Source organism: Salvelinus sp. IW2-2015, linkage group LG36 (assembly GCF_002910315.2).
Source record: "Salvelinus sp. IW2-2015 linkage group LG36, ASM291031v2, whole genome shotgun sequence".
Taxonomy (NCBI): Eukaryota; Metazoa; Chordata; class Actinopteri; order Salmoniformes; family Salmonidae; genus Salvelinus; species Salvelinus sp. IW2-2015.
Genome location: NC_036875.1, coordinates 35,669,750 through 35,691,974, shown reverse-complemented (window position 1 = coordinate 35,691,974; position 22,225 = coordinate 35,669,750). Strand labels below are relative to the sequence as shown.

Below are 22,225 nucleotides of genomic sequence, written 5' to 3'. Positions count from 1 at the left end.
AAATCCTAGTTTTCCTTTGCCTACTAGACAACAGCTATATTCAAGCCCAGTAGAGTAAATAGAGAAGAAGAAGCCGATATGACCTAAATCTCTCCATACAAATAAAAGGCTCCATCTGCTCTCAGTCCGATGCACAAGCATTGGATGTCCATTCTGCAATACTCTGCGCTTCGACATGCCATGTATTTAAGGGCTGGCCAGGGTTAGTTAGTCATGCCTTAGCTGTATTAAACGTGGCCGGTTCTCATGCAATTGATGAGATAACCATAAAACATGACAATTACCAGCAAATCAATAAAACAAAGAAAGCTTGAAGAAGGGACTATACTATAGCCTGTGGGTTGGGATTTTATGTTGGTGGAGTACATTTCATTACAGCACAGAGTGTAGGCAGAGTTAAACAGTGTCTCGTGTGACAGAGCTGGTACAGAGCTGACAGGGATGTGGGATTTCAATGTGCTTTATTTTCCCTGCCTGTGGCATGTTCCTGTGTCCCCCACATGAGTTTGCAACTGGGGTAAACCTCCGTCTCTCTCCTCTCCCTCTCCTCTCCCTTCTCCAGAACAGAGCATAGCGGAACAGAATAGAACAGAGAAGAAAAGAACAGAAGACCAGAGCAGAAGAACAGAGCAGAAGAACCGTGCAGAAGAAAAGAGAAGAACAGAACAGAGCAGGGAAAAACAGAACAGAGCAGAACTTGAAGAACAGAATAGAGCAGAGTAGAACAGAGCAGAGCTGAACAGAGCAGAATAGAACAGAATAGAACAGAGCAGATTAGAATAGAACAGAGCAGAATAGAACAGAGCAGAGCTGAACAGAGCAGAATAGAACAGAATAGAACAGAGCAGAATAGAACAGAACAGAGCAGAGCAGAATAGAACAGAACAGAGCAGAACAGAGTAGAACAGAGCAGAACAGAGTAGAACAGAACAGAGCAGAACAGAGACCATAAGATAATCCTAATGAAAGTGCTGCTCACTGTGACTGAAAAAGCTGAGATGGCACTTACACATTCATACACACTTTCACTCATGCTCTGATGCATACTGTAGGCACAGGCACGCACGCGCACACACACACGCACACACACACACACACACACACACACACACACACTATACCATATTGGGTTAAATAGAATATGCCTCAGAGAGACTGAGAAAAAAGTAGTCTGCCGTGTTTTGGTCTACTTTCTGGGATATATTCTATTCCCTCACAGGAGCACCTCAGGGAAATTTTGTTCATGACAGAAATATGCCTCACGGGAGACGAAGACAAATTGGATTCTGCCACACAGACTGAACACTGAGTGAGAATAAACTGATATAATGTGATGAAAGACAGACATCTGTAAATTATATTACAGACATTATATCCACTTTGTGACGACCCAGGGGGCCTAGTGCCCTCCTCTCTACAGAAACATCTCCCCTTGTCAGGTCTTCCTTGATGTGTCAGTCATAAGCTCACAATGACCCACAACGGCTATTGTCGTTAGATCGCTCACACTGAACCGATTCTGAAATCTTTATGAAAGAATAGGGGGGCAATAGAACATATGGTGGTAACCTATGTCCACACTACCACATTACAAAACCTTATCATGAATGGACAATATTACCCATTCTAATCACAACTGCAAGATTCTGTGTCAATACACACTTTTCACCTCGGGAGGGACAGTGTTTGACCATTCACGCTTCAACATGCTCTATCAGACGTTCAGTTGGTTATCTATAGTAACTCCTTCTGGACTTATCCAGACTGATACAGCATGGTGTCACGCCCTGGCCATAGAGAGGCTTTAATTCTCTATTTTGGTTAGGCCAGGGTGTGACTAGGGTGGGCATTCTAGTTTCTTTATTTCTATGTTTCTATTTCTTTGTGTTTGACCGGGTGTGGTTCTCAATCAGAGGCAGCTGTCTATCGTTGTCTCTGATTGAGAACCATACTTAGGTAGCCCTTTTTTCCACCTGTCTTTGTGGAAAGTTAACTTTGTTTAGGGCACATAGCCTTTAGATTCATGGTTTGTTTTTGTAGTGTTTATTGTTTTGTTCGGRGTCATTTMGATTAAATAAAGAAAATGTACGCTGACCACGCTGCACCTTGGTCCTCTCCTTTCAACAGCCGTGACAGAACTTCCCACCACCAACAACGGACCAAGCAGCGTGGTAAGGAGAAGCAGCGTGTCCAGAATTCCTGGACTTGGGAGGAGATCCTGGACGGTAAGGGACCCTGGAGGCAGGCTGGGGAGTATCGCCGTCCACGGGAGGAACTGGAGACAGCAAGAGCAGAGCGGCAGCGTTACGAAGGGACTCAGCTAGCAAGAAAGCCCGAGAGGCAGCTCCCCAATTTTTGGGGGGAAGGGGTACACGGGGAGTGTGGTTGAGTCAGGTTGGAGACCTGAGCCAACTCCCCGTGCTCACCATGGCGAGCGTCGTACTGGTCAGGCACCGTGTTATGCGGTGGAGCGCACGGTGTCTCCAGTGCGCGTGCACAGCCCGGTGCGCTACCTTCCAGCTCCCCGAAGCAGCCGGGCTAGAGTGGGCATCCAGCCAGGTCGGAGGATGCCGGCTCAGCGCATCTGGCCGCCAGTACGTCTCTACGGCCCGGGATATCCTGCGCCAGCTCTGCGCACTGTGTCTCCGGTGCATCTGCACAGCCCAGTGCGTCCTGTGCCTGCGCCCCGCATCTGCAGGGTGAAAGTAACCATCCAACCAGCACGGGTTGTGCAGGCTCCTAGCTCGAGACCTCCAGTGCGCCTCCACAGCCCAGTGTATCCGGTGCCTCTGCCTAGGACAGGGCCTCCTGTATGTCTCTCCAGCCTGGTGAGTTCTGTTCCTGCGCCTAGAACTAATCCTCCCGTATGTCTCCCCAGCCTGGTGAGCCCTGTGGCAGCTCAACGTACCATACTGCCCATACGTCTCCTCACTCCAGTGATGATCCATGGCACGAAGCCTCCAGTGATGATCCATGGCAAGAAGCCTCCAGTGATGATCCATGGCACGAAGCCTCCAGTGATGATCCATGGCCGAAGCTCCAGTGATGATGCCATGGCAAGAAGCCTCAAGTGATGATCCATGGCACGAAGCCTCCAGTGATGATCCATGGCAAGATTCTGTGTCAGTCAATACCAACTTTTCACCTCGGGAGGGACAGTGTTTGACCATTCCACGTTCAACATGCTCTATCAGACGTTCAGTTGGTTATCTATAAGTAACTCCTTCTGGACTTATCCAGACTGATACAGCACGGTGTCACGCCCTGTCCATAGAGAGGCTTTTATTCTCTATTTTGGTTAGGCCAGGGTGTGACTAGGGTGGGCATTCTAGTTTCTTTATTTCTATGTTTTCTATTTCTTTGTGTTTGGCCGGGTGTGGTTCTCAATCAGAGGCAGCTGTCTATCGTTGTCTCTGATTGAGAACCATACTTAGGTAGCCCTGTCTATCGTTGTCTCTGATTGAGAACCATACTTAGGCAGCCCTTTTTTCCACCTGTCTTTGTGGGAAGTTGACTTTGTTTAGGGCACAATAGCCTTTGAGCTTCACGGTTTGTTTTTGTAGTGTTTATTGTTTTGTTCGGTGTCATTTTGATTAAATAAAGGAAATGTACGCTCACTACGCTGCACCTTGGTCCTCTCCTTTCAACAGCCGTGACACACGGCAGATCCAGGCTGACCTCTTTTATGGCAGGAGGCCCAAGCGTAGCTCTATAAAGGACACATTGTCTACTTTATCCAGCAGTGATACACTGCTGGATCTGGTTGTTCTAGCAACAGCGATACACATATCTATCTTGTTGTTGTGTAACCTCAGCAAGCGCCGCAGTTTTTGTCTTTATCTCAGCGTCATGTCTTGTTATGGCTGCTGTTTCTCTCCTCTGGAAAGAACAATCTTGTACAGTGTATTAACTGTAACTMGCCCATGGTGACAAGCAGCATGTGTTCAACAGTCAAAACACACTACAGTCCATGACATCACAAAGATGACAGACACATTCAGAATCAATAAAATGACAGAAAGTGGAATCTCCTTGCTAATGATCCAAGGAGTCCTTAGTCAGTTAAGTGTCACAGGGTATATTTTCAATCACACGGCTTTTGTGTTATTTCTGGAGGAGGAGTCGAGAGGTCCCAAAGCTCTGAACGAGACAGAAACGTACAAATTACCAAAGAGACAGTTCCACAGGCAGACAGACAGGGACGAGGACAGAGATGGAGGGAGAGAGAAAGTATGAGAGAAACTGTGAGATAGAGGGAGATGAGTGCAGAACTCATAATTAGAGTGTAATTAGTCACTTTGATGCATTAGAAATCCGTAGAAACTGAACCCAGACCTGACCTTAGCTGATGACTTAAGTACTTTGTCTCATTTCAGAAGGGTAATTGGAGACTGGAAACGCAGCTTCACACGGTTTAATAATCAGACTGGGAACAAGTAACCTGACCGTTGGTGTGAATATTTGACATAACTTCTCATCCAGAACATACCTCATCATCACCATGAGATAAATGTTGCCAGAAAACAGAAATATAAAATAGTCAAACTCAAAGATGTGGTTTGACATGAATTCATTCTAAAACCTGTGATATGAATATATCTAATAATATCTAAGAACAAGACAACTGTGATAAAAAAAAGAATGAATCAAACTAAAGTAAACTCTTTGGATAGAGGAGTGCATGGATCAATGTCCTGGAGGAAGCGAGGAGCACAGCCTTTGTCTTCAGTAATATAATCTATCCCTCACACAGACAGCTCAGATTAGCTAGCGGAGGATGAGCACAAATTCAATTTTTCAATTGAGGCTATTGGGTGGGGCCTTGCAGCTATGTTCAGTGGCCCAGATCCACAAGGCAGGGGCTGAGACTGCTGACATCACAGGAAACTCACTTCTGCATTCTAAATGGTACACTATTCCCTTTGTAGTGCACTACTTTCGACCAGGGACCAGAAGTAGTGCATTATGTAATAGGGTTCCATTTGGGATGGAGGGTAATAGACTTTCACATTGGAGAGTATGCCACTCTCAAAGTACTATTGTAGGTCTATTCATTGTCACATTTCACTTCTCTGGGTATTACTTCTGCACCCCATGTGCTATTTCAGTGCAGTTATAATAACTTGTTATAATAACTGTCTTTGTGAATGGGGATTGCCTCATACAAAACCATGGGGCGATAAAGACAAAGGTATTGGAAGGTATATGAATATTAAAAATTGCATGAGGATTCTTTATCTGAAATAATACATTAGCATATGTTCAAAGTGGGAGAGAAAGAGAGAGAGAAAGCGACACAGAGACATAGAGAGAGAGAGAGCGAGAGAGAGAGAGAGACAAGAAGACAGAGAGAGAGACATAGGGAGACAGAGAGATAGAGAGAGACAGAGACAAGGAGACAGAGACAGACAGAGAGAGAGACAAGGAGACAGAGAGAGAGAGAGACAGAGAGAGAGTCCCCTCCTGTACTCCCTGTTCACCCACGACTGTGTGGCCAGGCACGACTTCAACACCATCATTAAGTTTGCAGACGACACAACAATGGTAGGCCTGATCACCGACAACGACGAGACAGCCTATAGGGAGGTCAGAGACCTGGCCGTGTGGTGCCAGAATAACAATCTCTCCCTCAACGTGATCAAGACTAAGGAGATTATTGTGGACTACAGGAAAGGGAGGACTGAGCACGACCCCATTCTCATCGACGGGGCTGTAATGGAGCAGGTTGAGAGCTTCAAGTTCCTTGGTGTCCACATCAACAACAAACTAGAATGGTCCAAAAACACCAAGACAGTTGTGAAGAGGGCACGACAAAGCCTATTCCCCCTCAGGAAACTAAAAGATTTGGCATGGGTCCTCAGATCCTCAAAAGGTTCTACAGCTTCTGTCATCAAGGCAAAGGGTGGCTACTTTGAAGAATCTCAAATCTAAAATATATTTAGATTTGTTTAATAATTTTTTGGTGACTACATGATTCCATATGTGTTATTTCATAGTTTTGATGTCTTCACTATTATTCTACAATGTAGAAAATAGTAAAAATAACAAAAATCCCTTGAATGAGTAGGTGTGTCCAATCTTTTGACTGGTACTGTATGTAAACATTAAGTTGTACTTAAATCAAATCAAAGTTTATTGGTCACATACACATATTTAGCAGATGTTATTACGGGTGTAGCGAAATGCTTGTAAATAAGGCGAGAACCGGGTGCATTTGAATGAATTCAAAGTTTGTGAACTGGTTGCTGGAACCGAGTCCCCTTTCCCACCGTGTGCAATATCCCTAATAAATTCCCCATTTGCATTCTAGTTGTGCTCCCTGTGCGTGTTTGGTTATTGAACTTGGCGATGTGGAAACTCCACACTCTTGAGCCTGCTACATATGATGGAGAATGCGGGCAAAGCAAACCCAGCTCAATAACAAAAAGACACGGAGCACAATGGAAGCATTGGTGAAACAGCTGGTGGAGGTGAACATAGCACAGCAGGCTATGCATCAGGAGCTGCTGGAGGAACAGTGTCAGCAGACTGCTCTCCTGCGAGCTGAACTCAACCAGCTGACAGCCGCCCAGGCCGGCGTGGCTGCAGGCGCAGCAGTTTCTCGTCCCAAACCCAGTATGTTTATACTGAAACTGACAGAGGCTGACGACATCGAGGCTTACCTCCAAGCCTTCGAGAGGACGGCGGCTAGGGGGAAATGGCCCCATGACCAATTAGCCAGCCTGATAACACCCTTCCTGCCAGGCATAGAAGACCTATCAGGATCTGACGGCTGACCAGGCGACGCATTACGAGGGTCTGAAAAAGGAAATCCTGCGCCGGTATGGTTACACCCTGATTAGCAGGGCGCAAAGATGCTGGTGGCATTGTCATGCTGCAGGGTCATGTCAGGATGAGCCTGCAGGAAGGGTACCACATGAGGGAGGAGGATGTCTTCCCTGTAACGCACAGTGTTGAGATTGCCTGCAATGACAACAAGCTCAGTCAGATGATGCTGTGACACACCGCCCCAGACCATGACGGACCCTCCACCTCCAAATCGATCCCGCTCCAGAGAACAGGCCTCGGTGTAACGCTCATTCCTTCGACCATCACCCCTGGTGAGACAACCGCGACTCGTCAGTGAAGAGCACTTTTTGCCAGTCCTGTCTGTTCTAGCAACGGTGGGTTTGTGCCCATAGGCGATGTTGTTGCCGGTGATGTTTGGTAAGAACCTGCCTTACAACAGGCCTACAAGTCCTCAGTCCAGCCTCTCTCAGKCTATTGCGGACAGTCTGAGCACTGATGGAGGGATTGTGCGTTCCTGGTGTAACTCGGGCAGTTGTTGTTGCCATCCTGTACCTGTCCTGGGTGTAATGTTCGAATGTACCGATCCTGTGCAGGTGTTGTTACACATGGTCTACCACTGCAAGGACGATCAGCTGTCCGTCCTGTCTCCCTGTAGCGCTGTCTTAGGCGTCTCACAGTACGGACATTGCAATTTATTGCCCTGGCCACATCTGCAGTCCTCATGCCTCCTTGCAGCATGCCTAAGGCACGTTTACACAGATGAGCAGGGACCCTGGGCATCTTTCTTTTGGGGTTTTTCAGAGTTAGTAGAAAGGCCTCTTTAGTGTCCTAAGTTTTCATAACTGTGACCTATTTGCTGTTAGTGTCTTAACGACCGTTTCACAGGTGCATGTTCATTAATTGTTTATGGTTCATTGAACAAGCATGGGAAACAATGTTTCTTTTTTTGATGAGTATATTATCTCTCACACATAAATGAACACTCATGCACGCACGCACATACAGTACACGGTCAGTGGGCTGCTTCTAGAGTACCCCACACACTCAAGTATTCTCTTCAATCTATCTACACTACAGGTCAAAAGATTTGGAACACCTACTCATTCAAGGGTTTTTCTTTATTTCTACCATTTTATACATTGTAAAATAATAGTGAAAACATCAAAACTATGAAATAACACATATGGAATCATGTAGTAACCAAACAAGTGTGAAACAAATCAAAATGTATTCTACATTTGAGATTCGTCAAATAGCCACCCTTTGCCTTGATGACAGCTTTGCACACTCTTGGCATTCTCTTAACAAGCTTCTCCTGGAATGCTTTACTACAGTCTTGAAGGAGTTCCCACATATGCTGAGCACATGTTGACTGCTTTTCCTACACTCTGCGGTCCAACTCATCCCAAACCATCTCAATTTGGTTGAGGTTGGGGGATTATGGAGGCCAGGTCATCTGATGCAGCACTCCATCACTCTAATTATTGCTAAAATAGCTCATACACAGCCTGGATGTGTGTTGGGTCATTGTCCTGTTGAAAAACAAATGATAGTCCCACTGATAGTCTTCATACTTGAGTAAAAGTAAAAGACACCTTAATAGAAAATGACTCAAGTAAAAGTGAGTCACCCAGTAAAATACTACTTGAGAAAAAGTCTAAAAGTATTTGGTTTTAAATATACTTAAGTATCAAAAGTATCTCCTGGTCGAGGATCCAAGGCCTCAGATCAGCCTGGCAAATGGCTGACGATAGCCAGACCCCCCTCTCTCCCATAGAAGAAGAGAAGGGGGGCTGGGCCAGTTTAATGAAACCTCGCACCAATCGTACACTATATGCAGCCCTCTTCTACTCTTCAGAACCCTCTTCTGCTCTTCAGTATCAACCAAAGGAATGCCTTTGTCCCRGCCCAAAAACTCTAACATCCAAAAAGTGGATCATGGAACAATAATTCTAACATAAAGAATTTGGGAAATGGTCAGTGGGGATCTAAAGAATAATAATGTCATATTACTTTTCATTTTGTGATGTTATTAAAACTGTATGAACCAAATACTGTAACTTAGGAAGGAAACTCCCTTCGGCTGTTAACTTCTCTAGGGTAGGGGGCAGCATTCGGAATTTTGGATGAAAAGCATGCCCAAATTAAACTGCCAGCTACTCATCCCCAGAAGATAATATATGCATATTATTAGTAGATTTGGATAGAAAACACTCTGAAGTTTCTAAAACCGTTTGAATCATGCCTGTGAGTATAACAGAACTTATGTAGCAGGTGAAACCCCGAGGACAAACCTCGGGGTTTCTTGGGAATCCAGATTTCTAAGGGACTTGCTTGCAGTTCCTACCGCTTCCACTGGATGTCACCAATCTTTAGAAATTGGTTGAGGTTATTCCTTTGAGTAATGAAGAAGTACGGCCATCTTGAAAAAGTGTCACTTCATGTGTACTGTTTGATAGAGGCGCAAGACCAGAAAGCATGCTTGAGATTGTTTTCTTCCTGTATTGAACACAGATCATCCCGTCTTCAATTTTATCGATTATTTACTTTAAAAAATACCTAAAGTTGTATTACAAAAGTAGTTTGAAATGTTTTGGCAAAGTTTACAGGTAACTTTTGAGATATTTTGTCGTCACGTTGCGCAAGTTGGAACCGGTGTTTTTCTGGATCAAACGCTGGACATTTTGGATATATATTGACGGAATTAATCGAACAAAAGGACCATTTGTGATGTTTATGGGACATATTGGAGTGCCAACAACAGAAGCTCGTCAAAGGTAAGGCATGAATTATATTTTTATTTCTGCGTTTTGTGTCGTGCCTGCAGGGTTGAAATGTTTTCTCTCTTTTGTTTACCATGGTTGCTATGCTCAGATAATAGCATCGTATGCTTTCGCCGAAAAGCCTATTTGAATTCTGACATGTTGGCTAGATTCACAACTCGTGTAGCTTTAATTTGGTATATTTCATGTTATGATTTAATGAAAGTTTGATTTTTATAGTAATTAATTAGAATTTGGCGTGCTGCATTTTCTCTGGCTTTTGGCCAAGTGAGACAGTAGCGTCCCGCCTAAACTCAGATTTTTGGATATAAATATGAACTTTACCGAACAAAACATACATGTATTGTGTAACATGAAGTCCTATGAGTGTCATCTGATGAAGATCATCAAAGGTTAGTGATTAATTTTAACTATATTTCTGCTTTTTGTTACTTCTCTCTTTGGCTGGAAAAATGGCTGTGTATTTCTGTGGCTATGTACTGACCTAACATAATCGCAAGGTGTGCTTTCGCCGTAAATCCGTTTTGAAATCAGACACTTTGGTTGGATTAACGAGAGGTTTATCTTTAAAATTGTGTATAATGCTTGTATGTTTGAGGAATTTTAATTATGAGATTTCTGTTGTTTTGAATTTGGCGCCCTGCAATTTCACTGGCTGTTGGTTAGGTGGGACGCTACCGTCCCACATACCCTAGAGAAGTTAAGTTTCCATCCAATATGATGTTGATTCAGTATGAAAAACGATGAAACTACATTGTTAAGATAGGAATGTGATTTTAGTTCTCTAACGAGAGCATTGTTTTCATGTCCATTGCACATTAACTAAACCACGCCCCGAATGAGGTCAGAAGAGCGTGTCAGTGTGATGTAACCGCCCTTAAAAGGACTTGCCAAGAATGAACATACCAGACCAGCAGATGTGAAGCGTGACCTAAACTTTACAAATGGTTGAAACTCCCAGACCAGAAAGCGTGCAGCTGTGGCTACACGTTGAAATGGTTGTAAACTCTGAAACTCATAATGAGGTGAAGAAGATAAACACACTAGACCAGAACATTTGACAGTCTGCAGCTGTGCATGTAGAGAGATCTAGAACTTTGACTAGCTACCTGAAAAAGAGGCAAGAAGCTCACCTCAAACAATCACGGGTGCATCTAAGTAGCTGCGCTGAAGAAACACTCCACTCCAAGCCAGGGCAACCAGAGCCTTACACCCATCGAGCCCTTCCCATAGAAGGATTGTTTGGTTTCAACAGAGAGACGATGAACAAAGACATCTACACGTAAATACTTTACATTTCTTACCCAAACGGGCGGTAGTTCGTGAGCAAAGTTTTATTATTACTTTGAGGGTAGTTTCTAAATGTACGATAAGTTCGACTCTCTTTGTCTCTCCCTCTCTTTATCTACTCCTCCCTCTCCATATGTGTAACAAGCCGTCATATCTTGTCAGTCCACTAGAGACTTTTGTCTCCTGTGTGTATGTGTATCCTGTGTTATTATTTAGTTAATAAATAAATAATTTGTGTAGTACTGAATAATCAGAAAAGGCTGGGGTTCTTGCGGATTCATGAAGTCTGCGACATTCAGAATGAGAATGAAATGACGTAATGATTAATACGTGACTTTTATCGATATATAATATATATGTATGTATATCTTTTAGAGTTGAATTCGGGAGATGGTAACTCTATAAACAACTTCTCCAATTGTGCCCCAAATTCCTAATGAGTTAATTGTGTTTAGTGAGTCTGCCAGGCAGTAGGGATGACCAGGCATGTTCTGTTGATAAGTGCGTGAATTAGACCATTTTACTGTCCTGCTAAGCATTCAAAATGTAACAAGTACTTTTGGGTGTCAGGGGAAATGTATGTAGTAAAAAGTACATTATGTTCAAAAATATAAATAGTAAAGTACACCCAAAAACTACTTAAGTAGTACTTTAAATTATTTTTACTTGAGTACTTTAAACCACATGGCCTAGCCATTGTAACCCACAGCTCTACTTTACTTCCTTACTACAGGGAGAAAGATTCCATTCAAGTGTCTCGGTGCCCATTTACCTCCACATTGTTTCCTCTACCCAATTCCTCACTATATTTCCTCTGTTTAAATTGACATCGCCAAGAGCTGTTTGTTTGTAGGAAGTCTAATCTCTCCACAATGCCTCCCACATGTGGAATAAATGTGTGGGTTTATTTTCCCTCACTGTCTCATTACATGTGGGTGACTTTGATGAGATGAAGAGAAAGAACCTGAGTAACTGGAGATTGGGTGAAGGGAAGCGTCCAGGTTGGTCGCTGCATGAGCTGACAAATCACAAAGACAACTTTCTCCATGAGGAACATAACCCCTGCATCATTGGTCATGTATTAGTCATATTGCCCAGTCAATATTTATACTTTCATGCACAGATTAACCATGAAATAAAAAAGAARATTCACTGCTTCAGTGACCCATTTCCAAAGACAGCTAAGCATTGGTGTCAAAGGGCAAAGTAGCAGGAAATCATAGAGTTGGACCCAGTCCCAACAGCTCAGTATAAACTAGTAAAGTGGTTATTTTATCCTGGGGAGGCTGAAACGGCGGTCAGAACACAAATGGAAATAGCTAACCTTTTCTCGCTAATGCATTTCACGCATGCACACACCACACTACATAATCTCCCAGTGATTTTTGGGCTGTTTCCTGACTGCTGTCGGACCGCTGGGGGCCAGGGGAGGTCACGGAGGGGCGTATCGATCTCCGCCCGGCTCATATTACACCTGCTCAGCAAATCCCATTGGTGGCGACCCCTAACCCTATCATATTACACCTGCTCAGCTCTTCCCAGTGGTGGCGAACCCGGCGGTGGTGTGAGGAATACAGTGTCCTCTTTCCCTGTGCTTAACTTTAAAGCAGAAAAGGCAAGCTTTAAAAATGTTAAAGACATGCCATATATTAGTGTTTCTTGGGATGGATACATGTGAGTGCTGTGGCAAAGGAGTCCCTTTAAAGGGGCAATTTACCACTCAACCAACCACTGGACAGAAGACAAGAGAGGACAAAACCCTACACTCAGGTATGGACACTGCATGCCGTTGGGGCTCCGGATCAACCTATGACACGGGGAAGGGACCTCCATTTGGTCCGGAAGGACGTCAACACTCAGGTGTGAAGTCCAACCCCTGGCCTGTGCCTTATTGCTACAGCATGTCTGTCAATGGCTATAAGAGGCTATGATGAACATTAGGTAACATAAGGGTAGATGGATTATGGAAGCCTCTTGTTTGCCCTGGTAGTGTCTCCGGCGGACAGCTTATAGCAAGTTTTATAATGCATTATAAGTGTACTGTATCATTAGGCATTATAAATGCAGGCATTTTGTGTGTGCCTTATTTTCCCTTTCCACAGTATGGCACACYGTCTCCTCTCCTGACCTGAGTGCTCTCAGTCAGAACAGTTTACACAGCTCGCTCCTGAAAGTCTGTGTCCTCTGTAAAAGCAGCTACTGCGTGACTAGGAATAATTCAGTTTTTTTTTTTTTTTACAGAGGCATAACGACCATGTCTTTAAATGCATCAAGTTTTATTGGGGTATTTTCTGTCTGAAAGGTTAACGGACCACGGAGACAATGCTGCAGAAATGTAGTACAATAAAAAACACTGCCAACATTAAGACTTGAACATTACCAGTGTCAATACCTTAAATGGGTAAATAGTTTGGTTCTAAAGCAAAGCAATGCAGTTTAAACTTCAAACAGAACAGATTCATGATTGACGCAGATACCAGTGTTAAACGCTACATGTAAAGTGTTGAGCTTATGTTTCGTGAGCTGAAATAAAATATCCCAGAAATGTTCCATACACACAAATAGCTTATTTCGCTCAAATTTGTTAGTGAGCATTTCTCCTTTGCCAAGATAATCTATCCACCTTACATATTCGGCATATCAAGAAACTGATTAAACAGCATGATCATTACACAGGTGCACCTTGTGCTGGGGACAATAAAAGGCCACTAAAATATGTAGTTTTGTCACACAACACTWTGCCACAGTAGTCTCAAGTTGAGGGAGCGTGCAATTGGCATGCTGACTTCAGGAATGTCCACCAGAGCTGTTGCCAGAAAATTGAGTGTTCACTTCTCCACCATAAACTGTGTGCAATGTCGTTTTAGAGAATTTGTCAGTACATCCAACCGGATTCACAATCATAGACCACGTGTAACCACGCCAGCCCAGGACCTCCACATCCATCTTCTTCACCTGCGGGATTGTCTGAGACCAGCCACCTGGACAGCTGATGAAACTGTGGGTTTGTCTGAGACCAGCCACCTGGACAGCTGATGAAACTGTGGGTTTGTCTGAGACCAGCCACCTGGACAGCTGATGAAACTGTGGGTTTGTCTGAGACCAGCCACCTGGACAGCTGATGAAACTGTGGGTTTGCAAACAAAGAATTTCTGCACAAACTGTCAGAAAGCATCACATGGAATCTGATCTGCGTGGTTGTCATCCTCACCAGGGTCTGACCTGACTGCAGTTCGGCATCGTAACCGACTTCAGTGGGCAAATGCTCACCTTCGATGGTCACTGGCACGCTGGAGAAGTGTGCTCTTCATGGATAAATCCCGGTTTCAACTGTACCGGGGAGATGGCAGACAGCGTGCATGGCGTCGTGTGGGCAAGCGGTTTGCTGATGTCAACATTGTGAACAGAGTGCCCCACGGTGGCGGTGGGGTTATGGTATGGGCAGGCATAAGCTACGGACAACAAAGACAATTGCATTTTATCGATGGCAATTTGAATGCACAGCGATACTGTGATGAGATCCTGAGGCCCATTGTCACACCATTCATCCGCCTCCATCACCTCGTGTTTCAGCATAATGAATGGCCCCATGTCTCAAGGATCTGTTCACAATTCCTGGAAGCTGAAAATGTTCTTTCATGGCCTGCATTTATCACCAGACATGTCACACATTGAGCATGTTTGGGTTGTTCTGGATAAACGTGTACGACAGCGTGTTCCAGTTCCCGCCACTATCCAGCAACTTCACACAGGCATTGAAGAGGAGTGGGACAGCATTCTACAGGCCACAGTCAACAGCCTGATCAACTCCATGCGAAGGAGATGTCACACTCCATGAGGAAAATGGTGGTCACACCAGATACGGACTGGTTTTCTGATTCACGCCCCTACTTTTTTAAAAGTACGGTATCTGTGACCAACAGATTCATATCTGTATTCCCAGTCATGTGAAATCCATAGATTAGAGCCTAATTAATGTATTTCAATTCACTGATTTCCTTAAACTGTAACTTAGTAAAATCTTTTAAATGATTGCATGTTGTATTTATATATTTGTTCAGTGTACCATCACATCTGTACTAGAAAAGAGGAGGGAATCGTTGTTCTGCTCCTGCTGTGAAAAAATGGCTACATCTGCCATTCCTTTTTCTGGGTTAGTGTGTGTGGGTTATCATCAAAGACAATTCTCCTGTTTCTCATGTGAAATGAGTGTACATGTCATGTTGAAAGCAGATAATGATGTAACAACACACTGTGCACTGCAGACAGCCTGTGGTTGGTTATTAGTGCTGGGTTTGGATGTGGTTGATGAGGATGATGGCTACCTACAGATTTGACTAATGACTCATACTACCACAATCGTCATTGTACTGTTTTTAGAAACGAGAGAGTGGGTGAGTGAGTGAGGGAGATGGGTTTGTACGGGTGTGGGCACAATGAAAAACACTTTCCGACAGGCTGACTGATGTTATCTGAGAAGTGTATTCTATTGCGCCAGATGTTATTCATTTCCTTGGGGACCGTCCAAAAAAGTGGCATCGCAGCGCCCCCTTGCTGTGGAAGGTTCCGTTGGGAAACAGATACCGCATCATTTCAATTTTTCCAAACTTTGCGTCATCTTTAGTGCAGCCAGATTCCGTCAACAGAACAGCAAGTTACCAAACCACAGAATAAGATGAAAATGTGTTTTTCAGCAGAATGGGATAGCTAGCGAGTAATATTTTATATAAATGTCAATACACATGGCCTGTTAAGCCAATTATACAGGACTGTTGCTTTCCATTTTTGTTTATTTTGATGGTACTGATGTTTGTAATGATAATGGCTCTCCTCCGTCTTGTCTTGCGTTGTGAAACCCTCCCTATGCTCTCAATCCAGTAGCGGAAGGAGATTGCATGAAGATGACGTATGGTGTAACAAAAACCTTTGCGATGTAAACGGGGCATGACTGATCAGAGCCCATGAGCTCCTATTTTAACACAATGTGGAGAGTTGTCCTGGTTTGTTCGCGTAAGACCTTCACTTCTCATTATCGAAACACTCACTGGAGTGGTGACAATCAATAAACAACAACATAATGGTATTCATTGAGTACATGAGCACCTCTTTAATGCTAAGAGCCTGGATTTGAATCACAAGTGAAAATGGAAACTACACCGAGTGTACAAAACATTAAGGACATCTGCTCTTTCCATGACACTGACCAGGTGAAAGCTATGATCCCTTATTGATGTCACTTGTTAAATCCACTTCAATCAGTCAGTGTAGATGAACGGGAGGAGACAGGTTAAAGAAGGATTTTTAAGCCTTGAGACATGGATTGTGTATGTATGCCATTCAGAGTGTAAATGGGCAAGACAAAACATTTAAGTGCCTTTGGGGTATGGTAGTAGGTGCCAGGTGCACCGGTTTGTGTCCAGAACTGCAACACTGCTGAGTTTTTCACACTCAACAATTTCCTGTCTATCAAGAATGGTCCACCACCCAAAGGACGTCCAGCCAACTTTACACAACTGTGGGAAGCATTGGAGTCAACATGGGCCAGCATCCCTGTGGAACACTTGACACCTTGTAGAGTTCATTCCCCAATGAAGTGAGGCTGTTCGGAGGGTAAAAGGGGGGGGGGGGGATTAGGAACTCAATATTAGGAAGGTGTGCTTAATGTTTTGTGAACATTGTATTTATCAGGGGAATCAGAATAAACATAATAAATACAATCTCTCCACTCTGCTTTGTTATGCTCCATTAGTGCTGATTCATACTATGGAAATAAACTAAATACTACATTTAGTTCATATCAGGGCTTTGCAAGGATCCAAAGAGTCATATTTTGAATAAGGAGGATTACAGTTAGTGGGTTGATACATCTTCGAGAGACATCTTCCCGACTCTGGTCTCTTTAAGGACACTCTCTGTGTGCGAGTACCTAATCTACCGACCATGACCGTCTGATTACCCACCGTCAGCGGTCCAGAGGAACCTTCATTCAGCCACTCTACACATGGCAGGTAGGAAGACGCGCTGCCAGGGTCAGTCAGTCATTGTGTGGACAGATAGTCAGCCAGCCAGCCAGTCAATAAATCAGTCAGAAAGCGTGGAAAGAGATTAGTACAACACTTAATAGATAAATAGATACCACCTCCTTCAGATGGTCGTGGACAAAGGGGCCACAAAAGGTTGGGGGAATCAGCTCTTTTGGTCAATAAAAACCTTGTCCCTAAGGTTGCAGTGTTGTAAAGAAGTTAAGGTCTACGTGCAGAGGAAGAAAGGGTGTGTGGGTGTATAGCTCTGGGTGTACACCGCTAGTTAAGGAGGCAGTAGCAATGAGAGGAATCTTTCATGGGGAAAGGAAGAAGCTTCGACCCAATGATGGTAAAATGGGTGTCTCAGGCTCAAGCAAGATGGCCGTAGTCCAACTGCTCCATCTGCCTGCCTCAGCACAGCAGTCTCCCCCTCGTTAGAAGAGAGCGTGGGGCGGAACAGCAGTCTCCCCCTCGTTAGAAGAGAGCGTGGGGCGTAACAGCAGTCTCCCCCTCGTTAGAAGAGAGCGTGGGGCGGAACAGCAGTCTACAGCCTCTCTGCCAGCCAGACCAACTCTCACAGCAAGGCAGAGGTTGCTCATACCTGCAGGCCAGTGTGACCATGTCAGTGTGTTGATGCTCCGGCCCAAGCCCAGAGACCCGGGAGAAGGTGTGTGTGAGTGATTGAAGAAGTCGGCTGAAGAAGTGTGAGGGGAGGGGAGTTTGTCCAGGCTGCTGACATTCTGACTGCCCTGTCTCTCAGGACACTGACTATCTGACAGCCTGGATTAACATTCTGCTATGGTCATCACATTCTATAGCACAGAGCTAGTGGACACTAAACAGAGCTAGTGGACACTAACCAGAGCTAGTGGACACTAACCAGAGCTAGTGGACACTAGAACAGAGCTAGTGGACACTAACCAGAGCTAGTGGACATAAACGAGCTAGTGGACACTTAAACCAGAGCTAGTGGACACTAAACAGAGCTAGTGGACACTAACCAGAGCTGAGTGGACACTAACCAGAGCTAGTGGACACTAAACAGAGCTTAGTGGACACTAACCAGTACTGTGTGAGACCTGAGGACTAGTGTACCATGATGAGTAATTAGCTTAAAATGTCACATTGTTGTAAATACAGTATTAACATTGTAGTTGAATCAACATTGATGGCAACAATCCCAACCCATGAATATGACAGGGACACAGACTATAGAATAAAATACTGGTTCATTTTCCTTATTATATCCTCTTTAATACATCTTAAAAAAACGATATACAATCTGAAAGCAAAGGAGGATTTGAACTGAGGGACAGACCCTCCTGAGCCTCACAGGGAACTAGGTAAAACAGTAAAACAAGGAGTGTGGGGCTAGGAACCAGAGCATGGTAACAAGTCAAATCTGAACCCGTTCATTTGAAAGCACACGCACACGCACACACTAGAATACACCACCTCCTGATCACATACACTTTGCCTCATGGAAACGTAAATACAATGTTTAATACAGTGATGACACTGAATGTTATGTTCCAATGTGCATACAGGCACAAAGCCAGCCCAGGCAAAGCATCAAACACACACACACACACACACACACACACACACACACACACACACACACACACACACACACACACACACACACACACACACACACACACACACACACACACACACACACACACACACACACACACACACACACCTCTCAAACACACACACTGCAGACAGACACACAAGGACATAGAAGAGAGCGAGACCACAGGCCCTCCCTTAGACAACTAATCAGAGGACTCATACACAACCTAGGAGAGGGAGAGCGCCCTGGTATTCCCCTACCTTCATGGGGGCAGAGGTGGGTGGGGCCTAAGAGGTGTGGAGGGAAAAGCAGCAGGATAGAGGGATGAAAAGGGTCAAGGGTCAAGTGTGGTTGTACAACTTTTCCTAGAAGCTTCATCTAGACCATGGGTGTCAAACTCTGGCCCGCGGGCCAAATTTGGCCCGCGAGACAATACCAAATTACTACTAGAGCTGGCCCGCCGGTATTATACAGCGCATTCACCGCTAATACTACGAATCCCATAATGCTCTGCTGTTGTTTTCGCGCGCCAATCAGGACAGGACCCAGAAACGCCCTCTCCTCAGTGACAGTAGTCATAGCAACATAGACGCTACAACTGTCAGCGCGCTATCCCTTCCCAAAAATGGCGAAAAGAAAGGCAGAAAACAGGAGCTTTCTGGACAAGTGGGAGGCAGAATATCTGTTTACATATGTAAAAGACAAACCTGTTTGTCTTGTTTGTGGAGTCAACGTGGCTGTAAGTAAGGAGTACAACATTAGACGACACACATATTCAATGTTAAAGCAAAACTTGTTTGGGTCCATATTAAAAGGTTCATTTGTTCAATGTTGGCCCGCGACTTTGTTCAGGTTTTACATTTTGGCCCACTGGGTATTTGAGTTTGACACCCCTGATCTAGACAGTGTTACAGTGCGTCTCGGGCACCGGTACATAGTGTTTCCCCTCTGGATGAGTGAACAGAACAGACAGGAAGTGGGCGTGTCTGAGGTGAGTCTAAAATGGTTCCCTATTCCCCATGTCCCTTGTATTCAACTCTGGACCTTCAAACCAGCTCCACTGCCCTTTCTCCATTCTAGACCTGGGACACCAGGTAGATAAAATTAATGATCAGGTAGAGCAGAAAACCAGCAGGCTTCGGCCCACGTAGGGTCAGAGTTGAATAACCCTGCCCTATATAATGCACTCACTACTTTAGACCAGGGCCTATAGGGTTGGGATTATTGGGATTATTAGGGTGCCTTTTCAGACATATCCAGAGCGAAATGGACAATATGGGGACTGACTGGAATGGGGACTGACTGGGTCAAATGGGGAATGACTAGAATGGGGACTGGGTTGGTGGCACTTGTCATTCACATGCTGTCTGGTGAGTTGGGGGTGGGCAGGAACGAGTGACATAACAGATATGTCGTTTTTCCAGCTGTGTGTTTGCATGCACAGCCAAGTGCTTTGTGTTGTGAGTAGCTAGTTGAGTATGTTTGTTTCTCAATGTGCGTGAAGGGATTCTGTGTGTGCGTGTGCGCTCGCGTGCATTTTCTTTGCAACACAAACATGGCAGGCACTAGAACTGAGAAAAACGAAACAGATCATCTTTCTCTTTGATTCGCCGATTCTTAAATAACAGATAACTGGATTGTTTAAATCCCGGGTCCTCACTGCCTCCGGCGCCCACTCTGATTGGCTCAGACACAACGAGAAGCCCAGTCATTGGACGATCCCTGTTGTGACAGATGATTACTCTGGTCCACTCAGGACAATAAACAAGTCCCTCCTCAAACTTAAAAAAAACGTGTTTAATCTTTTCTTCTTCCAGCGACGTCTTATTGCAGCCGGGGCGTGTCAGCGGTGCGCAGCGGTTAGTTGGTTGATGAGACATTAGGGACGGGATTCAGCTGCGCAGTCACAGACGTGGGTGTGGGAGGGGGGGGTTGCAGGCAGCCGGCGCAGCTGATGCAGTCATCACCTGGCGTAGTGCTTGATGTAATCCTGAACCTTATTCCGGAAATCCTCCTAGAGCAAGACACACAAACAACATCAGTGATCTTTTCTCTATCAATATCCTTGTTTCATTTTTACAAACATCTAACCCCCAATGGAACTGCTCTGAAAATCTTTAGGCCAATATACAGTGTGTTCATCAGTTGAAATTACGTTTATGGAGATATTCAATAAAAAAAATGCAGTAAGCGCCATCAGAGGGTTGATGCCAGTGATACAGTGGGATGAAAACATTACCCATAAACCACACACACTTCATGACAGAAAAACATGACATCCACTGCTCTGGCATCAGCCAAAACTATGAAAGAAATGGACCGCAGAGCGTCCGTCCAGCCGGCTAGGGAATACAGTCACCATAGCTAGACTGTGGAGATGGAGATAGATATGGATGCCACTACAGCAGCTCTGGCTCCCTCCGAGTAAACAGCCTCCAGCAACAAGATGTCAGAGCCTGAATAGAACCCAGGAGGGCTCGGGATTCTTCACACAGCTCTGCTGGCCCATTGCTCCATAACAAGTACCAGGCTGTAAATAACCCCAGTCTACATGGAGTCCTGAGGCACACAGCCTTTGCTATGATCTGTCTGTGACCACCTCTTTTCCCCCAGCTGGCGCATCCTTCTGAATGGTGTCGGACACTACAGTGAAGTACCTCCATTACAGGACATGAACGGAGAGCTGAATGGAGAGCCGGGGAGTTATAGCCTGGGTTCGAGTGAGTGTGTGTACATGATATAGAGAGAGTGCGTGTACTCTGTGTGTGTGCAGGGTTTAAATAAAATGAAGTCAAATCAATTCCCATGACCCCACTGGGGAAAGTGTTCCATGGTGCAGCTTGATGATGGATGGAGAGCAAAGGTGGAGCCAAGTTGGCATGGCAGCTTGATGATGGATGAAAGGGAGAGAGAGAAGTGGAGACAGGTTGGCATGGCAGCGTATGTAGCGGATGGTGGCGGGCAGTAACTCAAAGTGGTTGACATACTCTGTTTGTCTCTCCTGTGTCAGCTTTCCCCCTGCCCTTTCCCTTTTCCATGGCCAGCTATATTAAACCACACCACACCAGCATAGCACAGCACAGCACAGCACAGCACAGCAACAAACATAAAACGAAAGCCTACTTATTTTCTCACTGGTGGTCCAGGCTTTGGGTTCGATTGGACAGGGGAAGGAAGGGGGTGGTGCCCACTAAAAGACTACACAGCCCTGGTATCAGGAGCCAAGGCAAGTGAAGGGAGCAGCAARAGTAAACCCTCCTCCAATCTGCACWGAAACCTCCTATTGACATCAATGCATTATTTACCCATTAAGCTTCAGTTTCACAGATGCATGTTTCCCAAGATGGGATTCAGTTCTTAAGAGAATATGCTCAGAAGGAGGCTTGGCCAGGGCTGGAAAAGGTCAGGTGACTCTCAGCCAAGAACAACAAAGATGCCAACCATGACGACAACTTGATGTAAAAAGGGCTTTATAAATACATTTGATAGATGTGATTTAACTTAAGGAGATAAGACCAAGACATACTGCTTTGAAATGGAGACTACTTTAGGACAAATGTGTGTGGCTGACTTAGTTCCTAGCATACCATCTAAAGAGCCTGGGCCTGCTACTCTACAGCTTACTTTACCCTCATGGAAAGTCAATTAGCACTGCAGATCTCTTTCTCTCTCCGTCCAACATAGTTTAAAAAAACATTTATWTTAAATTGAACCTTTATTTAACTAGCAAGTCAGTTAAGAACAAATTCTTATTTACA

General features: G+C 44.7%; 1 protein-coding gene across 3 annotated transcripts in view; it reads right to left on the bottom strand.

Annotated features, from left to right (window-relative positions):
- Positions 1-18,113: 18,113 nt before the first annotated feature.
- LOC111959719 (NEDD8-conjugating enzyme UBE2F-like) overlaps positions 18,114-22,225 on the bottom strand; it is a 97,758-nt gene continuing 93,646 nt past the window's right edge. For all 3 annotated transcript variants that reach the window (XM_023981499.2, XM_023981497.2, XM_023981498.2), the window contains one exon: positions 18,114-20,481. In XM_023981499.2, the coding sequence (XP_023837267.1) occupies positions 20,431-20,481 (51 nt within the window). In that variant the 3' untranslated portion in view covers positions 18,114-20,430. The remainder of the gene's footprint in view (positions 20,482-22,225) is intronic.